The 24,399-nt window shown below is 39.1% G+C and overlaps 1 protein-coding gene across 3 annotated transcripts in view; it reads right to left on the bottom strand.

Annotated features, from left to right (window-relative positions):
• Positions 1–24,399, bottom strand: part of MPP7 (MAGUK p55 scaffold protein 7) — a 134,017-nt gene that overhangs the window by 76,395 nt on the left and 33,223 nt on the right. For 2 of the 3 annotated variants that reach the window (XM_070729414.1, XM_070729416.1), the window contains exons 2-3: positions 17,613–17,723; positions 4,219–4,337 (exon numbers count right to left, since the gene is read on the bottom strand). In XM_070729414.1, the coding sequence (XP_070585515.1) occupies positions 4,219–4,337; positions 17,613–17,649 (156 nt within the window). In that variant the 5' untranslated portion in view covers positions 17,650–17,723. The remainder of the gene's footprint in view (positions 1–4,218; positions 4,338–17,612; positions 17,724–24,399) is intronic. The other variant, XM_070729415.1, reaches the window with a different exon arrangement.

Genomic DNA, 24,399 nt, shown 5'->3' with positions numbered 1-24,399 from the left:
AGGGGAACTGAGTATTAGTATTAGAAGGCAGGAGCATCTTACAGATTCAGGAATGGGTTCAAGGCAGGGCCTGATTTTAACAGAGCAAACCATGCATTTTATTATTGAAGGAAAAATAGAACAAATAAAAAAACCACCCTTCCATGTCAAGCAAAGCATATTGTATGGTCAAGTTTTTCCCCTTGTTTTCATCTAATTCATTAGATAAAAGAATTCTGTACAAGACAGCAATTTATAAATTTATTTTGATTTACAAAAAGAAAAAAAGAAATTACATACAGTATACAGTGTTGCCTCGATTTTCACGGGTTCGAACTTCGCGAATAGCCTATACCACGGTTTTTCCCACCCGATGACATCATACGTCATAGCCAAACTAATAATTTTTGCAAATAAATAACAAAACAAATTATTAATGTTAATAAATAATTATGTTTATAAATATCAGGATCACTAAGTGTCTCATTCAATGGTGAGTACCAGTAATAATGGTGAGTAAATGGTTGTTAAGGGAATGGGAAATGGTAATTTAGACTCAGAGCGGCTTACAACATGTTAGCAATAGCACTTTTTTAACAGAGCCAGCATATTGCCCCCACAATCTGGGTCCTCATTTTACCCACCTCGGAAGGATGGAAGGCTGAGTCAACCTTGAGCCGGTGATGAGATTTGAACCACTGACCTTTAGATCTACAGTCAGCTTCAGTGGCCTGTAGTACAGCACTCTACCTGAAGCTGACTGTAGATCTAAAGACCCATTCCTTACTAGCAACTGATGATTTGTTACCTAGTTTAGGTACTGAAATGTCTGCAAGCTCAGTAATCACCAAGGACCCTTCATTTCAACCCTGAGCTATAAATATTCTTCTGTATTGATTGGGAAAGATGTCTAATACTTTACAACCAGTAAATGGGTCCAGGTTATGCTATCTGGTGCGTCATCCCAGCAGGAAAATCTGCGATGTGCACACAGCTGCGTGTCCCTACACAAGATTTTGCTTCTGCACGTGCGCAGCAAGCAAAATCTCATGTGACGACGCTCGCGCGAGATATCAGGGATTTTTTTGCTTTTGTGCATGCGGCAAAAACTAAGAAAAAGTTGCCGAGCCTAAAATTAACCGGTAAGCTTCCGTCATTGGCTAAGGACTTGAGCTTGGGTTTTTCCCACACTCTCAGTCAAACACTTTAACTACTGCACCACATTGTCTCCTTCCCTGTTAATTTCCAAATCAGTGATATATAATTTTTAAAAATGTAAGTATCTCAATACCAGTAGAATCTGCCAGAACAAAATTGGGGTGAAATAACTTGTCTGTAAGAGTCATTATAGTACATGACTTATCATCTGAAATGTTCCATTTTGAACAAATCTCCAACAATTAGCTAAATTTCCCTTTAAAAAAAAAAAAAATCAGAAGTGGTTCTTCCAGATCAGCCTTCTACTGAGCATGATGTTAACCTTTAAGAGACATTTTAAGTGCTTTAATTATTACAGTTACCGTATAACGAGTAAACCATCTGGCCAATTGGAGTTAAAGATGCTTAGGCATCTTTCTAATGCAGTAATATATCCCAAAGCACTCCTTTATTGCAAACTAAGAAAAGATTTATCAACTCAGGACATCCTAAAGTTACTGATTCGTATATTTTAATTGTCTTCTGGCACAAATGCAGCCATAAATATTGTCTTGTTACTTCCAGGATCATCGCCAACTAATACATGCTAGCCAGCAGAAAGCTGCATGGGATTCTCGCATCTGAAAAATTAGGAGACCTATAAGATGGTGTTTTTAGCAGTAATTCCCTCATTGTAGAACAATTTGACATCCCTCATCCTAAACTAACATACAGGAAGGCATGAATACTGTTCTGCCGGGCTCTCTGGTAGAAGCCTCCCGAAAATTAAAGGGTACAAATTTCAGACACACACACGTTTGAAAATTCAAAACAATGTTCTTTATCACAAAATCCAAAATAAACTAAGCCCTCTTTTTGTACTGCAAAGAGCACTCTTCCCAAAACAACCAGGTAGTCTGTACAATTTCCCTTAAGCAGTCATTAAGTACTTAGCTAGCAGCTGTGAAGAAACTTCACACCCCTTCTTCTTCCAATGAAGTGAGACACACACACATTGCTCTGCTTTGGTTTCAAAGGCGTGAAAAAGCAACGAAGTCCAGCAACACAAGATTCCTGACGAACTCCGATCAAATATTCTTCCACAACAGCCAAACCCACACGCTGCTATTTATAGCAGCAGCCCTAATTACTGGAGACCCACCCAAACACAGGTGGCCTCTCTTATCTCCGGTAATATGTCCTTACTTGGTCTCTTTTACGCATAATTCTGCACTTACGTGGGTCTAAAATGTCATCATCTGAATCAAGGGAAGATAAGGGAGATTGACTGCCGGGGCTGTGTGCCAAGCCCTCCTCTGCCGAGTCACTCCCACCTTCTTCTTCGTCTGAGGAAACTAAACTCTGAACTGATTCTGTCGACAATAACATAGGCCTGTGACATGTTGAATTTTCCCTGCATCCACCTCTCCATTCCCTGGGGCAGGAGCTGGGCCAGAGCCAACCACAACAAACACCATGATAAAAATTTCTATTAAGTAGCTTTGTGAGATGTTATTTGTTACTGTATTTTTACAACTGTAAATTCACTAGAGTCCATGACTTAAAACATACAAATAATTGATAAATATATAAATGAGCATATAAAGAATTATCATAATCTAAATTAAACACCCCCCCCCCCCATTTCTGCTGTATAAATGCAGATTTGTTCACGAAGCTAGGGATCCCAAATTTAGTATAAAATCCAAATCACAGGCTTGTTTGTTTAATTTCCAATTTCTAAACCAAAAGCTTCATAATTATGAAATCAAAACTGCATATATTTTTATATATTACATAAAGTATAATATGGGTATGAGCGCTTTTATGGTGTTTGGGTTTTTAGATTATTAATTATTGATTGTATCCAGGATGTTTTATATTGTTATTTTATATGTTGTAAGGTACCCTCAGAGAGGGGCAGCATAGAAGTCCAATGAATAAATAAATAAATAAATATACCGTGTTTCCCCAAAAATAAGACACTGTCTTATATTATTTTTTGCTCCAAAAGTTGTGCTATTTCTTATTTTCGGGGGTGCCTTATATTTCTCAAATAAGACAAATTCACAGGCAGAAAAGCTGACACCCCCAAAGAAAGTGTACCGTACGGTACATTGATTACAGTACGGTACCTGTCAGTATGGCACCCACACACACAAACGACAGCACTTATATGGTACAACAGTATACTCCCGCTATTGCAGCTTCCGGCCACCAGAGGAACTACAGTCTACGCACTGTAGTGGAGACTGTAATGGCGGTGAGGCAGCAGCAGACTGTGTCTGCTGTACTGGATGGTACAAAGCGATGGAAGGGGCCAGCAGGGGACGCCACATTATTACGGTATCGCTATGAACAGCTTTGAATGGTACCGTATATTTTTCCACCGTACCGTACGTAAACTTGACTACGCCTTATTTTCAGGGGGTGCCTTATATTAGCAAATTCTGCAAAACCTCTGACATGCCTTACTTTCGGGGTACGTCTTATTTTCGGGGAAACAGGGTACATGAACAGCTATCAGTTCCTTATGACATACATTGATTAATTACTTCACTTCAATTGCTTCACTAAGCTTATTTTACTCATACGGGTTTAGTATATTTATATACAAAACACAGTCTTTGATGGATACAAGTCAATTAAAGAACCAACTATAATTTCAGTTGATTTTGTTAAAGGAAATTATTTTAAATTAATGTGGCTGATGAATAGTTGCCATACTTTACCTCAAAAATATATGCCATCTAATTTCTGCTGCGAACATTTGTTTATGTAAGCTAAACTCCAGGCCATGAATGTTGACCATGAAGGAGTCTCAGATTTCCTGCTACTAATTCATGCTGCCTCGTTCTAAACAAGGGCAAACATCATATGTTTGTTACATTAATGCATTCTGCCAAAACATCACTATTAAATGAAATCATTGCAATATTTTTCGTAGAAACCTTTAACAACTTCCATCCCTCACAGAAGCACAGAAGCGAAACAAGGCTGTTTTGTTTCCACAGAGTAACTGATTCTCGGTATACTAGAGATTGCTCAAAACGTTTTTCCATACATGTTTCTCAGAAAGAATTAGCATTTAGTGTGGTTTACCTTTACCAGAGAATGAAGGCTTTTTTCACCAAACATATCCCAAAGGAAGGTCATGTCTTCTTGGTTGTCCACATGTGGCTGCAGCTGGGCTGGCAATGATGCCAGCAGCTCATAGAGACCTACAAAGAGTAAACGGAACATAAAGTAAAAATTAAATTTACATTTCTGCTTTATTTATTTGTTGGATTTCTATGCCGCCCCTCTGAGGACTCGGGGTGGCTCACAACATATAAAATTCACAATATACAATGTCTTGAATCCAATTAACTAATTAAAAAATCTAAACGACGCCTAAAACACGATCTAAGTGTTGCCCACAGGATCATATGCTGCAATGTTCTACCTGTCAATGACTACTTCAGCTTCAATCGCAACAACACAAGAGCACGCAACAGATTCAAACTTAATATTAACTGCTCCAAACTTGACTGTAAAAAATATGACTTCAGCAACCGAGTTGGCGAAGCATGGAACTCATTACCTGACTCAGTAGTGTCAACCCCTAACCCCCAACATTTTTCCCTTAGACTATCCACGATTGACCTCTGCAGGTTCCTTAGAGGTCAATAAGGGGAGTGCATAAGTGCACCAGTGTGCCTTCCGTCCCATGTCCAACTGTCTCTCCTTATCTCATTTATCTTTTCTTCCTTTCAAATATGGTCACCTATACTTTTATATCTTTTCTTCTATTCTTTTTTTTATTTATATTACTACATATCTATTCTCTTCAATGTGTATTATGCATTGGACTAACTAACTAACTAAACCCCCCAAAACCCATGAAAAAACAATAATTCCATTCACTCTATATCTTCTCAACACATTCATTGGCCAGGTGGCAAGATCTAATGGCCCAAAGTCTGGCAGCATAGATGAGTCTTCAGACTCTTACGGAAGGCGAGGAGGGTGGGGGCAATACGAATCTCTGGGCGGAGCTGATTCCAGAGGGCCAGGCCCCCCACAGAGAAGGCTCTTCCCCTGGGCCCGCCAGACAGCACTGTCTAGTTGACCGGACTTGGAGAAGGCTGACTCTGTGGGACCGGACCAGTCACTAGGATTCATGCCATTTTATACTGAGACAATAACGGGTATGAATATATCTAATAAAGTAACAAAAAACATGTGTATGTGTGTGAGTTTCAGATTAAAAGAGAAAGAAGCTGCAGTAGTGTTGTGGCATTCTTTCGCTTTATTAACAGTGGCTAAAGTATTTACGGGCGATATATTTATTTAACACTGAATCAAGAATTCATGAAGCATTTTGGAAAGGGACAAAACCCAGAAACACATGCATTCCTTAGCTTAATCGTTATTCCAGTTCCCGTGATATTGGAGTGAAATGAATCATGAACAGAAAAAAAACATCCTTGTAAGTATAGAAAATGAATAGGGTGGTTCCTTAAAAAGGGTTTGCGGTTTCTCTTTTAATGCTTCTGATACATTGCTTTTTAAAATCATCTTGGGTGACGCACAAATAAATAAGCTCCTGAAAAAAACCTTTGTACATTTAATTGTTTTTATTGTTCCTGTTGTTAAAAAGAATGCACCTGCAGAGCATTTCTCGAAACTCCTTCACAAAGATTAAAGCAGCTTAAGCTGCCCCAGTTTGTTGAGGTCATGTCCCATGACAATTCAATGAGACATGCAGTAGCATATAGGTTCAATCCTGGGTAGCATAATATTATCTTTCAAAAAGCTGTCCAAAAAATATAATAATGTCCCGCCAAGACTTGGCCTATTTATAGCATGTTTATCCAGTGGGGAATTTTTATGTCTAAAAGATACAATACTTCCCTGTCATAATCAAAGATGGCAAGCACTGATGCCTTTTTTGGCTAATCCAATATAGATGATCAACAATTATTCTTCTTTCATTGTGTCAATCCTGAATACGCTAAAATATTATGTCTATTTAACAAATGTGACTTTTTACAATCAGACTGAGCACTATCCACAACAGTGATAGCTTTCCAAAGTAATCACCAAAGAAATAGCTTTCCAAAATAGTTGCCTATTAAATTATATTGCATTACATTACATTTATTTTATTAAATTATACTGCCGATTAAGTTATAGTGAATGATCTATAAATGAGATCATTTCTCCTTGAAGACTATCGTTTAAACTCTTGAGTCAACACCACTGCACAATTTTCTGAGGCTCTGGATGATGGTTCTAAAATTAAATGCAGAAATTTTTTGGAAGCAATGTACTGTTTTCCTGTCTTCCTATTGTTATTTAATAAAAAAATGCTAGGGGGAAAAAATCCTTCCAGACATAATTTTCTATGGTCTTTTGTGAGGCAATGCTCATATTTCAAACTTTGATTTATTTTAAAGCTAATCTTCTTTATTGTAACTTTAAAGCATAAAAATAGAATGCCCACATCGCTGTAGCTCTTTCTGAATATAAAAAGCACTAAATCTACACCACAAACCTCTTCCAACAGCATTCGCACTAAAAGATTACAGGTTCAGACTTCAGGTCAGCCAAGTCACTTACAGAAGCAAAGCACTAAGTGCAAAGTTTATGTAAGAGCGATAGGCAACGAGGTGCCTTCCATCTGTTTCACATTATAGTTTTTGTACGGCTTACTCAGCATGGCAATTGAAAAGTATTGGGAAGTACTAGATAGCTAAATCTACATCTTGCACATGGATACTACTTAAATATTTCAAAGTGAGAGGGGAATTACATTTGTCTGAAGTATATGCTGCGGCTTGCACTTCCTGCAACAGTTTCTAACACAGCAAGAACTCAGCAAAAGGAAATATAGTATTGAATTGCTTTTTTTTACAACAGTAAATAATCTCTGCAGACAAAAGAATTCTTCCTACTCATCAGCTTAAAAGGATTTTCAGATAGGTATTAAATCTAAAGTGGCGCCAATTTACTTATGACCCTCCCTTGGTTCCTGCCTTACCTACTTGACATTTTACTTTTTAAAAGTTCATTCTATTTTTAGAGACGCTTATAATCAGCAACGCAAAGGACCAAACTTCAGAAGCAGAAGTTTAAAGAATCCTTTGGGACCCAGATGTTAGAAAATAAAAATGAATGGCAGCTGCAGCTCGGAGTTTGTTGGCCTTACGCTCACCTTTCCCATAAGGATTGTAAAAAGCATGAAAAGAAAGAAAGAAAAAAATCAGAGATAATAAGAAGCATCCTGCGAGATGGGATGGAGCTATTTTGTTAACTGTTGCTTGTATCAGGCCATATTTGTCAATGACAGCCAAGATCAAGTCTTCTCAGTTCTTTGAAAGAAAACAATAAAAGATGAGAAAAGGTAAGTATCAAGAGGGCACCCTGCATGCTGTTAGGACCAGAAAACAGGAGATTCTTCTTCAAAGCTTTGCAAACATACCGCCATTGTTCAGAAGCAGAATGAATAAACAATACGTTTTAGAGCCTATCCAATGTTTTGCGGTTAGCACTGCACATATAATGTAGTAAACTTCCCCATCATTACTGAGGTCTTCAGTGAGGAAATAAGAGGCTCTCCACAGGAGAGGAAAAAGGGAAGCTATGAAGTCTACTGCTGGGTTCTGTAAATTTGTATTTGCTTGAAATTAATTTAACTGTTGTGGATTTCTAGTTTGGTAACGTTAGAAATTCTTAGTCTCGTTTATAGGTCTAAAGTTTTAAAGTTCTCCAAGGAATAGTAGAACCTGTTAAAGTAATTTAAGTTTCTGGTGTAGACTTCCTCTCTAGCATTGTTCTTTCCCTGGTGAACAGATCATGTTAGTAACATCACAGAATCTTTTTTCAGAATCCTGGTAAGAAAAATCCACCAAAATGTTTGAGAATGGGTTGTTAACACGGAAGGCAAACTTATGGCATATTTTGTATTATTAAACCTGGTTTCAAGTGTTCACTCCAGTTTGAAGAGTTCTGACCTAGATCATCTAAAATGGATTAAACATGTAATTATGATTATTCAAAGAATCATGGAATATTAGAGTTGGAAGAGTTATCATAGGTCATCTAGTTCACCCTACATTCAATGTACAAGTTACTCAAATAGTAAGACGCCCCCTCCCTGCGGTGTGTGTGTGCGGAGCAATGCCCGGGAGGGGGAGTGACCCCGGGGAACATGGGGTTTTTTGCCATGGGAGTAGGGGGGTTTTTGCACTGAACAACACAGCACAGAGCAGGAGATATGAAGTGCAAATAACAACTCCTTAAGAGACATCATGGAAAAACGTTTAACAGGGATGGGAAAAAAGGAGGAGAGAGACAGAGATAATGAGACAAACGTAAGTCTCCCGAAAGCTAAGAAGAGGAAATATGGTGAAGCATATGTAGCACTTGACTTCACTGTGACTATGGTAGGAGATAAGGAAAGACCGGTAAGTTTATTGTGTCTAAAAATGTTGGCAGCAGACAGCATACAGCCAAATAAATTAAAACGTCACTTTACACATTACATCCCAATCGCTTGAGTTTTTCCAACAAAAAATGTGCCAAATATTGTAAACAATTGTCCCGGGAGGGGGGCACATGAAGTGTTTACGAAGTGCATAACAGAAAATAATTGAGAAGCACTGGACTAAGCCATGTATGATCGTCATCCAACCCCATTTGAAGACCTTCTGCAAGGGACTCTATCATTGTTGCGGACAGATGGATCCACCGTTCAACACCTTTTACCACCTGGAAACTCACTCGCTCCTTACATTTGTTCTTGCCCGTTCTCAGTTCAATACATGCATGCTCTTATGTTTCATGTAGCAGTATTTTTCATATTTGTTGACTATTATCATGTTTCTAAAGCTTTTTCTTTATCCAGGTATATCCGTGGCTCTTGAATCCTTCTTCATTATTATGCAGATATCTTATGTAGACTTGACTATGAAGATCATCAGCTTTCTTCAGGATCTATAAGTCCACTTCAAAATCCAGTGCCCAAAAATGACACTGTATACTATGTTTGGTGTAATCAATTCACATTGCCAAAGAACAAGTATCTCTCATGATACCGAAACAGTGCTTTTAATATAGACCGCCAGTGAATTTGCTTGCTTGCTTGCTCATGTTTAGCAGGTGCTTCGCTATTTTTCCTATATTCTTTTCACATGAAGTTTCTCCAATCCTGTTGTGGTTGGCTCTGGCCCAGCTCCTGCCCCAGGGAATGTGGAGGGGGATACAGGGGAAACTTCAACATGCCATAGGTCTGTGTTATTGCCGACAGAGTCAGTTCAGAGTTTAGTTTCCTCGGACGAAGAAGAAGGTGGGAGTGACTCGGCAGAGGAGGGCTTGGCACACAGCCCAGGCAGTCGATCTCCCTTATCTTCCGTTGATTCAGATGAAGACGTCTTGGACCCACGCAAGCACAGAATTATGCATAGAAGAGACCAAGTAAGGACATATTACAGGAGATAAGAGAGGCCACCTGTGTTTGAGTGGGGCTCCAGTAATTAGGGCTGCTGCTATAAATAACAGCGTTTGGGTTTGGCCGTTGTGGAAGAGTATCTAATCACAGTTCTTCAGGAATCGTGCCTTGACTTTGTTTGTTGATTTTTCACGTCTTTGAAACCAACGCAGAGCAAAATGTGTGGGTGTTTCACTTCATGGAAGAAGAAGGGATGTGAAGTTTCTTCACAGCTGCTATGCTAAGAACTTAAAGACTGATTAAGGGAAATTGTACAGACTACCCGGTTGTTTTGGGATGAGTGCTCTTTGCAATACAAAAAGAGTGCTCAGTTTATTTTGAATTTTGTGATAAAGAACATTGTTTTGAATTTTCAAACATGTGTGTGTCTGAAATTTGTATCCTTGAATTTTCGGGAGGCTCCTACCAGAGAGTCCGGCAGAACAAATCCTAGACATTAAATCTGTAGAATTTCACATTTATTGCAACAAGAATCTTGCTAGAACTGACCCAACATTCAGATTAGTCCTTGATTTGACATAAATCACTGATCTTACAAGCATTCCATCCATTTTATATTATTTATAAACATTCTGAATAATGTTGTATCAAATTTCCATCTTCAAGGGCTTGGGGATTTTTCACAGGCATACAAAGCCACTCCTCTTTTATTTATATATATTTTATTTATATATATATACATTCTGCTACTGTAGTTGTGCAGGTAGCAGAATCACACATGGAGACGCAGATGCATCAGTGTTTCGGCATGGTTTTTTTTGCTTCCGCGCATGACAGCTGCAGTAGCAGAATTACGCTGGACTCCACTAGCACTCAGAACCACGGGGGCGACCACACATCACCATTCCATGCTAGCAGCCCATCTCTGCCGACTAGATATGCTACACTTGAATATATGCATGGTACCAGGGAAGGAATGTCCTGTGAAAATCAGGGAGTAGGATTATTCGTGTTATGATAATTCAACATTATTCAGAATCAACAGGGTAGGGAAGACATGTAAGAACTGGCTTCTGCAATTTCTTCAATCTTTCTATCAGCATTGGGGGTAGAAAATATCTGTAATTACTGCTGTGTAATGAAGTTGCATGCATACCTCTAAAGGTGTGTGAATCTGTGTGCAACAGGAAGCATTATATGTTCAGTTCTGGCTCACATGGTTGGTAAATTTATCTCACAGTGGGTGTGAGCAGATTTTGAGCTACAGCCTCTCCCATAAGGGGAATATTTTTTAACCCACAGCCCTGTTAAGATCTATTTTTCAAACTCATTTTTTCTTCCTCCAGCTTTTTCCATCGTATCAAATTCTACATCATTCTGTTCAATCTTTATAATTATCCTCTGTGATGGACACGTCACGAAGGTCACACAGCCTGCTGAGAGTTCATGCTCCAAATTTCCCCTGAAACATTCCCACATTCTTGGCAAGTCCCAGAGCAAAGCTTGCGCACACACAGCAAAGTCCAGCAAAACAAAGGAACAGGAAAACGAGTCCACAAAACAAGGAACAAACAACGAGTCCATGAACCAACAAGCAACGAGCCCACAAAGGAACAAGGTACTGAGTCCAACAAGTCAGGAAAAAGAAAGCAGTCCTGCTCCAAATGTCTGTCTGTATCGACACACCAAAATCTACCAATTCAGCATTTGTTCTCGACAAATTCCCCTCCAAAGAGCCTCTCCTTAAATCTCAGTCCCTAGGTGTGCCTTGTGAAGAAGGCAGGGCACTCTCCTCCCAAGTTGTCAAGTTGGCTGTTCCTGCCTTCTCTCCACTCTCCGTGCTCGGGGATCAGGAGGGAGGGCAGTCCTTGCTCATAGCCTAAGCTCCGTTGCTCCTCATATCCATTGCTTTCCTTCTTTTTATCATCTTGCCCCAACACCTCTCTGCTAACAAGCCGTCACCATCCTGAGAGGCCCTGTGCTGCCTTGGCTTGTTCTTCCTCACATTCTTCCAAAGCTAATGAAGCCACCCCCTGAATCTCTGTCAGCTCCAGCTCTGCTGCGATTTCGCTGAGGCTCCCCTCGCTGGGAAACCCCACCTCCGGACTTCTGTTGCCAGCGAAGTGCCCGTTTTTGCGATGCTGGGATTCCCCTGCAGCATCGCAAAAACGCGGAAGTCCGGAGGTGGGGTTTCCCATGGAGGGGAGCCTCAGGGGAATCCCAGCAGCGCAAAAATGGGCGCTTCGATGGCAACGGAAGGTCCGGAGGTAGGGTTTCCCAATGAGGGGAGCCTTCGCCTGGCAACGGAAGTCCGGAGGCAGGGCATCCCAGTGGCAGCGGCGGGTTCGTAAGATGAAAATAGTTTGGAAGAAGAGGTAAAAAAATCTTAAACCCCAGGTTCGTATCTCGAAAAGTTCGTATGACGAGGTATCACTGTATTCGTTTGACTTGGAAAAATGAGACTCGTATTCACTTAGGATTTTTTTAACTTTAATTAATTTATGGTCCAGGAGCTAGTTTATATATTACATCAAAATGTTGCTACCCAAAGCTGGAAAGCATATTTAAATTTTTAAATGTCCATTTTGTTTTTAGAAATCTAAACAATCAACTACCTGAAATACCCTCAGTCATCAGGCCATAAATCAGAGCTTATCCACAGTCTATACATATTCAGTGAGGCAGCTGCTTTTATATAGATGTATTAACTTTTACTAAGTTGAACTAAAAATAAACAAAATGAACTTTTTGAATTAGCACCCAATATGTATGATGGATATTATTTTGAATTATTTGAATCTGGTTTTAAGTAATATTAAGCCTGCTCTTGATTATATATTTTATCAAGTCTTCAATATATAAACTATTTACCAAAACCACATTTCATTGTTGATTATAATTATACCATTGAGACACAGTTTGACAGCTTTCTTAAGGAGTGTAATCCAGTAATGGAACTTTTGAAATTTGATAATATTGAATTGAGTTAGAAGTATTTTCTAACTTTATTTGTCACAGAAAAGACCCTATATAAGAATTGCTTTTTTTATTAATTACATCTGAAACCGAAACAAAGATTTGGCTATTAACAGCAATTTATGCTGCCTATTTGAACACATACTGAGTGGTTCATTAAAAAAATTGGAGTACTTAAAATTTAGGATATCTCAAACCTAACTTGTACATTAGAGGTTTTCATACACTCTTGGAAAGGCTAAAGGAAATCTGAGAATCTGAGAGGACAAGGAAAATGCTTTGTCTATTACACTTACAATGGAATGTTAACAGCCTGCATCTATCTATCTATCTATCTATCTATCTATCTATCTATCTATCTATCTATCTATCTATCTATCTATCTATCTATCTATCTATCTATCTAGACACAAGAACAGTTTTTTTCCGAACGCCACCACTCTACTAAACAAATAATTCCCTCAACACTGTCAGACTTTCTACTAAATCTGCACTTCTATTCTACTAGTTTTTCTCATCATTCCTTTCACCCATTTCCTCCCATGTTGACTGTATGACTGTAACTTGTTGCTTATATCTTAAGATTTTTATTAATATTGCTTCTTCATTGCTTATTTGACCCCTATGACAATCATTAAGTGTCTTACCACATGATTCTTGACAAATGTATATTTTATTTTATGTACGCTGAGAGCATATGCACCAAGACAAATTCCTTGTGTGTCCAATCACACTTGGCCAATAAAATTCTATTCTATTCTCTCTCTCTCTATCTATAAAAATATATTATTTTATTTTATTTTATATAGATATAGATATAGATAGATATATAATCATTAAATAAACAGAAGCATCTAGAATTACTGTTTACTTAAGAAGTGAATTATAGGGTCTTTGAGGTTTTTTTAGAACTGATTCAGCAATTTTAGCCACAAAATGAAATCCATTGATAGAACTATAATAGCAAAAGAACTTACATCAATTCTTCTGCTATTGAAAACGTATGTAAGCAGCACTCAATATTCACCATAATACTGCTTTTATAAGCCTGAAGAAGTTTGCATGTAGCTTTTGGAAATCGCTTAATACAGAAACTTGCTGGGGAAAGGATGAGGGCTCAGAGAACAAAACAACAGTACCACATAGAAGTGATGTTAGCTTACCTGAACAATCTTCTCTATGTGCGGCGGGGAGAGTCCAAGCAATGGCTTAAATTCATTGATTGCCATGGGAACTGAATTAATTAATTAAACACATCCTCTGTACTATACCGGCTGTGATGATTCAGTTTTCAAATGAAGGTATGTACATCCATCCAAGTCAGAACAAAGAATCTAAAAGGCCATAAATTTGAACCAAGAAGCCAGGGCAGGTTTGGACTTCCCCCGCAGTGCACAGAAAAGACCGTAAGCCAACGTCACTTCTGCTGTGCGCTGCTAAGGAAATTCCAAGCAATGGGATATACCTAAGCTTAAGTCTCGAGGGCAGGAAAAGGCCAGTCAATGGGAGCAAAAGTGGAGCAGACCATCTGAAGAACCCACCTTCCAAAAGCCATCTCAGCCAAAGCAAATACATCTAGTTTGTAATGCTTGACAAACAGCGAAGGAGTCTTCCAAATGGCATATTTCTTCAATGGATGCCTGTGTGGCCCAGGCTGCTGAAGTGGCTGAGGTGGAATGTGGTTATCCTATTGGGGGCTGGCCAGGACTGGCTCTTGTAGGCCTGGGTGATACAGGCCTTCAGATATCTGCTGACAGTTTGGGGTGTGAGCTTGCAACCTATGGAGGCTGTTTGAAAGGAGACAAACAATGCCTTGGTTTTCCAGAAAGCTATCCGGCAGATATAGATCCATAGAACCCTCCAGACATGCAGCCTATGCCAGCGATGTTCCAACAGGTGTCTTGGGTTGGGGCAAAAATCTGGAAGCATCACCCTCTGGGCCCAATGGAACCAGGAATTCACTTTAGGTAGAAAGCGGGGATCCAGGCACAGGATGACTCTATCCAGTTTATTTATTTATTTATTATTTATTTATTTATTCAATTTTTATGCCGCCCTTCTCCTTAGATTCAGGGCGGCTTACAACATGTTAGCAATAGCACTTTTTTAACAGAGCAAGGCTATTGCCCCCACAATCCAGGTCCTCATTTTACCCACCTCGGAAGGATGGAAGGCTGAGTCAACCTTGAGCCAGTGATGAGATTTGAACCGCTGACCTTCATATCTACAAGTCAACTTCAGTGGCCTGCAGTACAGCACTCTACCTGCTGCGCCACCCCGGCTCCTTTTTGAAAATGGCAGAGGTCCTGGCGCACTGAGAGCATGGCCACTTCAGAAACACTCCTGACTGAGGTAATGGTGACCAAAAAGGTTGTCTTGAAAGTCAGGAACTGGAGCACAACCGTCCTCAATGCCTCAAAGGGAGAAGATGTGAGAGCCTACGGGACCAGCAAGATCTCAGGAAGGCTATCTATGGATCACCTGGGGCCTCAAATTAGAGGCTCCTCTCAGATACTTACAGAGGGTGGGATGATAGTAGAGAAAAGCCATACAGGAAGCCTAGTGGCCATAGGGCTGTGATAGCGAACCTGTCCACACCTATAATTCAATCCCTTTATCACATTCTCCATCCCCTTGTGCATGCAAGGTATCCCCCCTGTGCTACCCAATTCCCCGGACATGACCCTCCGCTGCCCCGTTTCTTGACTTCTGATGGGCCTGGTAGGCCTGTTTTTGCCCTCCCCAGGCTCCAGAGGTTTTCTTCAAGCCTGGGGAGGATGAAAATGCCCTCCCAAAGCCTCTGCATGAACTGAAAGTTAGCTATCCAGTGTGCACAGGCATGCTGGAGCTGAGTTAGGACAACTGCTTGTGTGCCAGCAGATATGGCTCCGCATGCTACCTGTGGCAAGTGTGCCATAGGTTTGCCATCATGGGCATAGGGCATTGACCGCCATCACTAAAAGGAAGCCAAAGACTGCAAGAACAGCCAAACAAAATGGCCACCAGGAGGAATCTGCCCAGCAACAAGCAGATCGCATAATGAAATGAAAATTTGACTTCAATGCAATTAAAAATGGCTGCTGTCAGCTACAGAGCCTAGACGAGCCTATACAGGCCTCATCATACTGATTGCTCCATTTTAAAAGGAAACACCGATTTTCCAGACAGCGCCAAGCTAATTAATTAGCAAGCCAGGAAAAATGAAGAGGACTTGTCTCTGCCTACTGCCATTCTGCTAGAGTTTAGCCCCTTGATGCAGGGACTTTGGCTGCCTCAGCTGATAGGCAATGATGATTCTCACCACCATACTGGCTAACTTGCACACATACTGGCAGCAATTCAAACATTTTAAATCAGTAGAGTCCAGGCATGAACTTCAATGCTGCAAGGTATCAGAGCTCAGAAAATATGCCCATCTTGGTACCAACTGAGTTTGAAACCTGAATCATCACAGCCAGTGGAGAAGAGAGGGTGTGTTTAATTAATTAATTAATTAATTCAGTCCCCATGGCAACTGAGGGCTCCATTGCTTGGACTAGCAGCACACAGGAGAGTGGGAAACATTACCTATATTACATTTAAACTATCAATTTCTTGAATGATATTTTTAGTGAATACATGGACACCTTGCATATTTTGAAATGTCCAAAAAATAGTTTTTACAAATATTGGAAAATGATCAACACTAAATATATTTTCCAATTTTAGAAACTGGTTTCTGTTACTGCAATTTTCTACCTAAGTCTGAAAGTTCTTAGGAAAAGAATGGCTTAAAAAATGGGGAAAGTGCTCACGTGGTAAACTACTCAACAGTCCAGATGCTCAACATTCTTGACATCAGAACGGAAAATTTTACTATTAGTCTAGAGAAATTTAATATCACCATTTTTGTCATATCCTTCATAGCTTCGTTATTAGAACAAGTCTGTGGAAAGTATAAAATAGACTTAAACGATAAAAAAATATGGTCATTTTTTTCCATCACTTTTATGTATTACAATCATGTCTGGGAGATTTTAAATCAATACAATGAGAAATGGTTATCTCCCTTTATTTGTTAACTACCTTATCAGATTTTTGAACTATTCCAGGCTAATGCTTTAATGTTATTGTAACATGGGTAATGAATTCAAAAACCATATCACTAAGCCTAATAAATTTTTGATGAATAGATCAAAATATATTAACTTGTAAATTTGCTACTTTGGCATAGATTAACTAAAATTCAATTAATAATATTTATTTCAGAAAGTTTTAAGATGATTCCTATTTTTCAGGATGCTATACAAGCTAAAAATGAAACATTTGGAAAGAAGTCAGAAGTTTCTGGTGTCAATTGACCCTTACTGTTTTTGTTTAAAATCTGTAATTTTATTTCTAAAATCCTTAAGTGTTTTTAAAATGTTGAGCTCTGCTGTTAAGGTGCTTTAATTACAAAACAAGCACCTGTTAAGGAAGAAGGTGATAGATAGCAAGTCATCTCTATATTGTTCCTAGGAAACAACAGAAGCATCCAACAAATTTTAAATTCAAAGTACTTCAAATTTGAAATGCCTCCATTTGAATGTAAAAACAGCTGCTCTGGCATTGATTTCATCGTTCTGAAAAAGTTTTGAACTTAATGAACGTGTTCATGAAACCATTCAAAATGTTGCTTCAGATTTATTTTTTTTACAGTCTCTAAAAATACAGGGTTTAAAAACAATTTACTTGATTTAATCAATTTCAAATATAGCATGTATTTGAATATAGCGTTATAACCAGCTAATTTTCCTTAAATTTTTAGTTAATTTTAAATTAGTTGATCTCACTGGTGGAAAAAAGTCACACTAAATTTGTTTCATTTACAAATGAAACGTATACATAAAACTTAATACAATAAAGCAAAAAAGATCCATGTGTGGGATGTTATTTCTACAGGATAGTGACAAACATTTGAATCTATCTAGACAGGAATGCAAACCCTTACCCATATTTATCATCACCATGAGATTTTGGAAATACAAAGGACTTAATGACTAGTAAGTTAAACATTACTAAACTAATTAATAAAAGCTAATTTTGTACAGAAAACCAATAACCTTACCTGCATCTCCACTAGATCCAGTTGATAAAGCTGGCATAGTTACGAATTTCGGCTAGAAGACAGTAACTTCCCTTCAATTGTTGGCAGACACCTACGCAATTTTAAAGTCCCCTGAAAAGAATACAAATATGGATAAATAAGACTGATGAAAACTGTAAGTGACTAATTGGTAGCAATTAGAAACACAGTTCTTTAAACCATGACAAGATTTTATTTATTTATTTATTGGGTGTTGGTTATTACCTATAAAGCCCTACACGGCTTAGGACCAGACTATTTATGGGACCGTGTCTGACTGCATACCTCCTAGAGACCAATAAGATCAGAGCTGGCCTTCTCCAGGTCCCACCAACTAAGCAATGCAGGTTGGCGGGGCCGCGACGGAAGGCCTTCTGTGTTGTCACCCTAGCTCTATGGAACCAACTCCCCCCCCCCCCAACATTCGTACTCCTGGGATTTTATAGTTTTAGATTTCTATATTTGACTTTTTAAATTTTTATTTGTATCTTTTTTATGTTATTGTAAGCCGCCCTGAGTCTTTTGGGATTGGGCGGCATAGAAGTATGTATGTATGTATGTATATATGTATATGTATGTTTGTATATGTGTGTGTGTATGCATAAATAAATATTTTATTTCTTCATTTATTTTTAACAAGTACGTATGTCATTATAGGACCCTAAAATAGATTATTCTTACAATGATTTATTTATTACTTTATAAATAAGGAAATCTTGATTTAACAAAATGATATCCCAATACAGTATCACCATAAAGAACTGCCTGTTATAATCTGTTCATTTTCAAAATCAGCTTGTTTTTTTACTTTAAGAAAAAGTCATTTGAATTCAGGTACTATTATTAGTTTTTCTATTTCTAAAAGGGATCTTAGGGAAAAAAAGATGTTAGTACAATCACATTGTTCCATTCTCAGTTATGTAGATTATACATAGCATGGACATTGGAAAGCACTAAAGAACATATTGGTGGGCCAAGTCAGAAGTAATTACTACAACTACTACCATCAGACTAAAATATTAATATACTTCCAAAATATAGTTTATACTGATTGAAATCTTCTAAGTAGAATAATCACAGAGTTAAGAATGAAGCCAAAAATCTGAACTTTTTTTGGCATCTCAACAAAAACTAAGAATATATATATCCCCAGGCTAACTCTAGCATTATATGTTCTCAGCTGGGAGTTTTTAGCCACATTCATATTGTATTACTCAAATTATTAACATTAATGCGTTGTGAATGATGCACCTTACTTGTTGTATACTGTTTCCAAACAAGTGCAAATATGTAATTTGGGGTTTTCCTAAATAATTAGTTTCAGAATCTGAATATTCTTTTCTAACAGCTTCTAAAATAGTTAGGACTTATTTAATATGCAACCTTGCACCCGTTTATAAAATAGAAGTTAAAACATTTTCAACGAGATCTTTTTTAAAAATAGGAGTACAGGACATTCAAGAGGCAGATGCCCTGTGATATGGATTATTAAGTATGTTTTCTTATGTGTATTTAATTCTGCACTGCATTATGGCTGTTTGCTTGGGTGTGCATAATTCTGCACTGAGTTATAGCTGTTACGCACAACTCCATTTATGCAACCTTGTATAAATATCTCTACAGATTTAAGTTTTTAAAACTTACCTGAAATTAGGCCAAGGACAGAACGTACAAGCATCAATTCATTTTTCCTGGTATAAATGTAACATGCACATAGCAAAGCCAAAAATACAAAATTTAAAACTTGGACCCAAAGTTATAGAATTATTAAGGAGTCAAAATGCTAATTGAATCCAATCAATGTTTCATTATTTCTCACTGGATTGTTCATTAGCTTGTTAGCTGTCGTTGGTTTCCCCCACCTCCAAAAGTTAATAAAATTTATTTAAAAACGAAAGTTCTATGAATTTAGAAAATAACTACTACTAAGAATACATACTATTTACTACTTTTATTTTATTTTTTATCTGGTTAAAATATGTAAGTTACTTTCAGAATCTATTATTTTAAAGAGTTGTGTGGTATTTATATGCAGTACAGTAAAAATAAATTACCTGCTCATTTCCAGTAAAAACCTTAAAATTAACACACACACACCCCCAAACACAAAACACATAACAAGTTACTTCTTTTAAACTGAAGTTTCCTTTGGCGGAACTGTTTTAAAAATACTTTATTTTGCAGCAGAATACAACTTATGGTGTTGCTAACTACTCTATATAATGGATTTGCTACAACACAGAAATACCAGCTGTTATATAGTATGTTCTAAGAGGGATTATCAAATATTCTTCAACTGAAGTTCAATATGTTTTTCCATAAAAACACAGCCAAAAGCCAGGAATGTAAAAAGTATATCAACTGCACCTGAGGCATTTACAGTGCCCAATAGGACTGTTAAAACCAGACATTTAAAGGGCTTTAAAAAAAACCCAGAAAGAAATCTCATTATTCCAGTTATATCTTGTTTCTATATCACACTGTATCAGATTCTTCTGGCAGCTACCATGTGGAAACAGTGAAATATGTGTAGTTCAACAAAATGTTGAATTTCCACCAGGCCCTTAGTAACCTCTCAGGCTCCTGTAGCACCTCTGCCATCTAGTGGCTAAGTGGGCTTGTGCAATATCTTCTTATAAAACCAACGTTGGAAGGGGCTTTTTCAGGGCAATGGCTGCTACCTGCTGCTCAATGAAGGAATCCAAATCAAAGCATCCATATGCGCAGTTCTGATAGCAGCCCGCCAATTGCGCAATTTGCACATGGCTGCTCTGGTGCTGCCTTTGTCAGTGGGCACTGTGTTTTTTTCACATTTTTGCCCTTCGCTCCGTGCACATGTGTAGAAGCAAAATCTCGCAAGAGAATGCTTGTGCGCATGATATTTTGGTGGGTTTTTTTCTTTCACACATGCAGAGGCAAAAAATTGCAAAAATCGCGCATGTGCGACAATCCCCTCACGAGATTTTGGCGCTTTTTTGCTTCCTGCGCATGCGTTGAAGCAAAATCATACAAGGGGCAGGTGCGCGTTCCGGAATCATCAGGATGATTCGAGTCTACGGAGAGGGGCGGCATACAAATCTAATTAATAATAATAATAATAATAATAATAATAATAATTACTATTATTATTATTATTTCTTATAATAATAATAATTATTATTATTATTATTATTATTATTATTATTATTATTATTATTATTATAATAATAAGAAATAATAATAAGCCCAAAAAAGTGGTCAAAAATGAGCAAGCAAAACTACTGTGGGACTTCAGACTTCCCAAATTCTGAAGCATAACACACCAGACATCCTGATTGTGGAAAAAAAAAGTATGGATCATCAACATCGCAATCCCAGGAGACAGCAGAATTGAGGAGAAGCAGCTAGAGAAATTAGTGAAATACGAAGATCTAAAAATCGAGCTGCAACGACTCTGGCATAAGCCAGTGAAAGTGATCCCAGTGGTACTTGGCACGCTGGGCGCAGTACCAAAGGATCTCAGCGGACATTTGAAAACCATCAGAATTGACAAAATCTCCACCTGTCAATTGCAAATGGCCGCTTTACTGGGATCGGCAAACATAATTCGCCGCTACATCACGCAGTCCTAGGTGCTTGGGAAGTGCCCGACTGGTGATGAAATACGAAATCCAGCATAGTGATCTCGTTTGCTGTGTTGTACTGACATAATAACAATAATAACAATAATAACAATAATAACAATAATAATAATAATAATAATAATAATAATAATAATAATAATAATAATAATAATGCACGTCCAGTGCACCGGTATGCAGGTAAGAGGAACCCGCCACTGATCTAGATGATTCGGATACTATCTGAATATGTCCAGAGAAACCATTGATTGCCACTTTTAATATACAATACAACAGTTGATCAGCTCTAAATGCTGCATACAGGAGTCTTTGATGTACAATTTTGTGTGTGTGAATATTTACAGTAATAACAGCATTGAAAAAAGTGACTTGTGACTGTTTTTCACTTACATCCAGGGGTGGGCTACTGCCCGGATCGGGGGGGGGGGGACCCCAATTTGCACTGAAAGATGTTGAAAGAAAATGCATAAGCCACACCCACAGTGTGGTAGTAAAAATTTTGGTAGCCCTTCACTGGTTACATCCATGGTCACATGATCAAAATTTAATCCTTGGCAACTAGCCAATTTATGAAGTTCCCGGATTCATGTGATCACCTTTTATGACCTTCTGATAAACAAAATCAATGGGGAAGCCAGGTTCACTTTATAACCATGGTACTAACTTAACAAGTGCATTGATCCACTTAACAACTGTGGCAAAAAAAGATCATAAAAAGGGGCTAAATTCACTTAACAGCTGTCTCGCTGAGCAATGAAAATGTTGTGCTCAGTTGTGCTCATAAGTCAAGGACTACAGTCATACCTCGTCTTACGAACCTAATTGGTTCCAGGGGGAGGTTCGTAAGACGAAAGGTTCGTAAGACGAAACATTGTTTCCCATAGGAAACAATGTAAAGTCAATTAATCCGTGCAACCAAAAAAAAAACCCGCAAAAAAAACCGCTGCCGCCCGGCTGTCACCTTTTAAAACAGCCTGGGGGCTTCTCAGCGACCTCCTGAACGCCGAACGCCAAACCCGAACTTCCGGGTTCGGCGTTCGGGAGGCCGCCGAGAAGCCCCCAGGCTGTTTTAAAAGGTGACAGCCGGGCGGCAGGGCTTCCCAGCAGCCTCCGAACGCCGAACTTTTGCCGAACTTCCGGGTTCGGGGTTCAGGAGGTTGCTGGGAAGCCCCCCAGCCCGGCTGTCACCTTTTAAAACAGCCGCGCGGCTTCCCAGCAGCCTCCGAACGCCGAATGCGGAAGTTTGGGTTTGGCGTTCGGCTTCGGGAGACGGCTGGGAAGCCGCGCGGCTGTTTTAAAAGGTGACAGCCGGGCTGGGGGGCTTCCCAGCAACCTCCCCAGCCCGGCTGTGACCTTTTAAAACAGCCATGCGGCTTCCTAGCCGTCTCCCGAAGCCGAACGGCAAACCCAAACTTCCGTGTTCGGCATTCGGAGGCTGCTGGGAAGCCCCGCCGCCCGGCTGTCACCTTTTAAAACAGCCGCGCGGCTTCCCAGCAGCCTCCGAACGGTTCAGAAAAAAATTGCCTCTTCTTACGAACTTTTTTTGTGTTACGAACGCCAAACCCGAACTTCTGGGTTCGGCGTTCGGAGGCTGCTGGGAAGCCCTGCTGCCCGGCTGTCACCTTTTAAAACAGCCGTGCGGCTTCCCAGCAGCCTCCCGAACGCCGAACCCGGAAGTTCGGGTTTGGCGCTTGTAACACGAAAAAAGTTCGTAAGAAGAGGCAAATTTTTTCTGAACCCCAGGTTCGTATCTCGAGTTGTTCGTACGACGAGGGGTTCGTATCTTGAGGTACCACTGTATCTCTAATTTTGTTCTCTAATATTCAACCTGCAATCAGCTTCCTTGAATTTGGATCATTACTCCCTGTCATTCCTTCTGGAACAATAAAGAATAGGTTGCTGCTTTCTAGAACAAGGGTCACCAACCTTTCAGACCTCAGGGACCACTAAATTCATAATTTTAAATCCTGTGGATCACTAATATGATTTTTTTAATTTAAATACCGTGTTTTCCCGAAAGTAAGACAGTGTCTTACTTTCTTTTTATCCCCAAAAGCCCCACTATGTCTTACTTTCGGGGTATGTCTTATATTGTTAAAGGGGCACTGACAGCTAAAAAAAACCTGTGTAAAATGTGTTTTTTTAGTGTATATGCATTTTACCTTCTGTGACGGGCAGGGGGGGGAGGTTTCTTTGGAGTAGGGACGTGCCCAAGTAAATTTGCAGAGGCGGCAGTGACAAGTGCAGGGGACGGCGCAGCGACGTATGGAGAGGGGGACGGTGTGGACGTGGGCAGGAGGCGGCGCGCAGCTAGATGAGAGGGAGGCGGCAATACCCCCCGTGTTTCCCCGAAAGTAAGACATATGTCTTACTTTCGGGGTACGGCTTATATTAGCCGACCCCCCTGAAACCCCCGATACGTCTTACAATCGGGGGTGTCTTACTATCGGGGAAACAGGGTAGTTAGGGCTTATTTAATAAATAATATTTAGTGCAGAGGTCTTCAAACTTGGGCAACTTTAAGACTTGTGGATTTCAACTACCAGAATTCTGGCAGTTGAAGTCCACAAGTCTTAAAGTTGGCAAGTTTGCATTATAAAAATGAAAATAATTTTTCTGCAAAATTTTCTCATGGACCACCAGTTGGTGACTACTGTTCTAGAAGACTTGAAAAGTGCCAACATCATTTTCCTCAACCAACTAGTTCAGGATATTCCATTTTTAATTTTTGGATTAAGTTATCATTAAATTATTCCAACTTCTAATGATATATAGATTTTCTGAAAGACAATCTAGTCTTAACTTTGTCTTTCAGGCCTTCCAATGTTGATTGCTTGCTATTGAAATGGAGTCCATCCACCTATTTCTCCTCTTGCCTTTCATGTTTCCAAGTACAGTGTTCCCTCGATTTTCACGGGTTCGAACTTTGTGAAACGGCTATACAACGGTTTTTCAAAAATATTAATTAAAAAATACTTTGCGGATTTTTTCCCTATACCACGGTTTTTCCCGCCCGATGATGTCATATGTCATCGGCAAACTTTCGTCCACCTTTAATAAATATTTTTTTAAATAAACTTTAATAAATAAACATGGTGAGTAATAATCTAAATGGTTGCTAAGGGAATGAGAAATTGCAGTTTAGGGGT

Source organism: Erythrolamprus reginae, chromosome Z (genome assembly GCF_031021105.1).
Source record: "Erythrolamprus reginae isolate rEryReg1 chromosome Z, rEryReg1.hap1, whole genome shotgun sequence".
NCBI lineage: Eukaryota > Metazoa > Chordata > Lepidosauria > Squamata > Dipsadidae > Erythrolamprus > Erythrolamprus reginae.
Note: the sequence above shows the minus strand (reverse complement) of the source record. Positions and strands in the feature narration are given on the sequence as shown.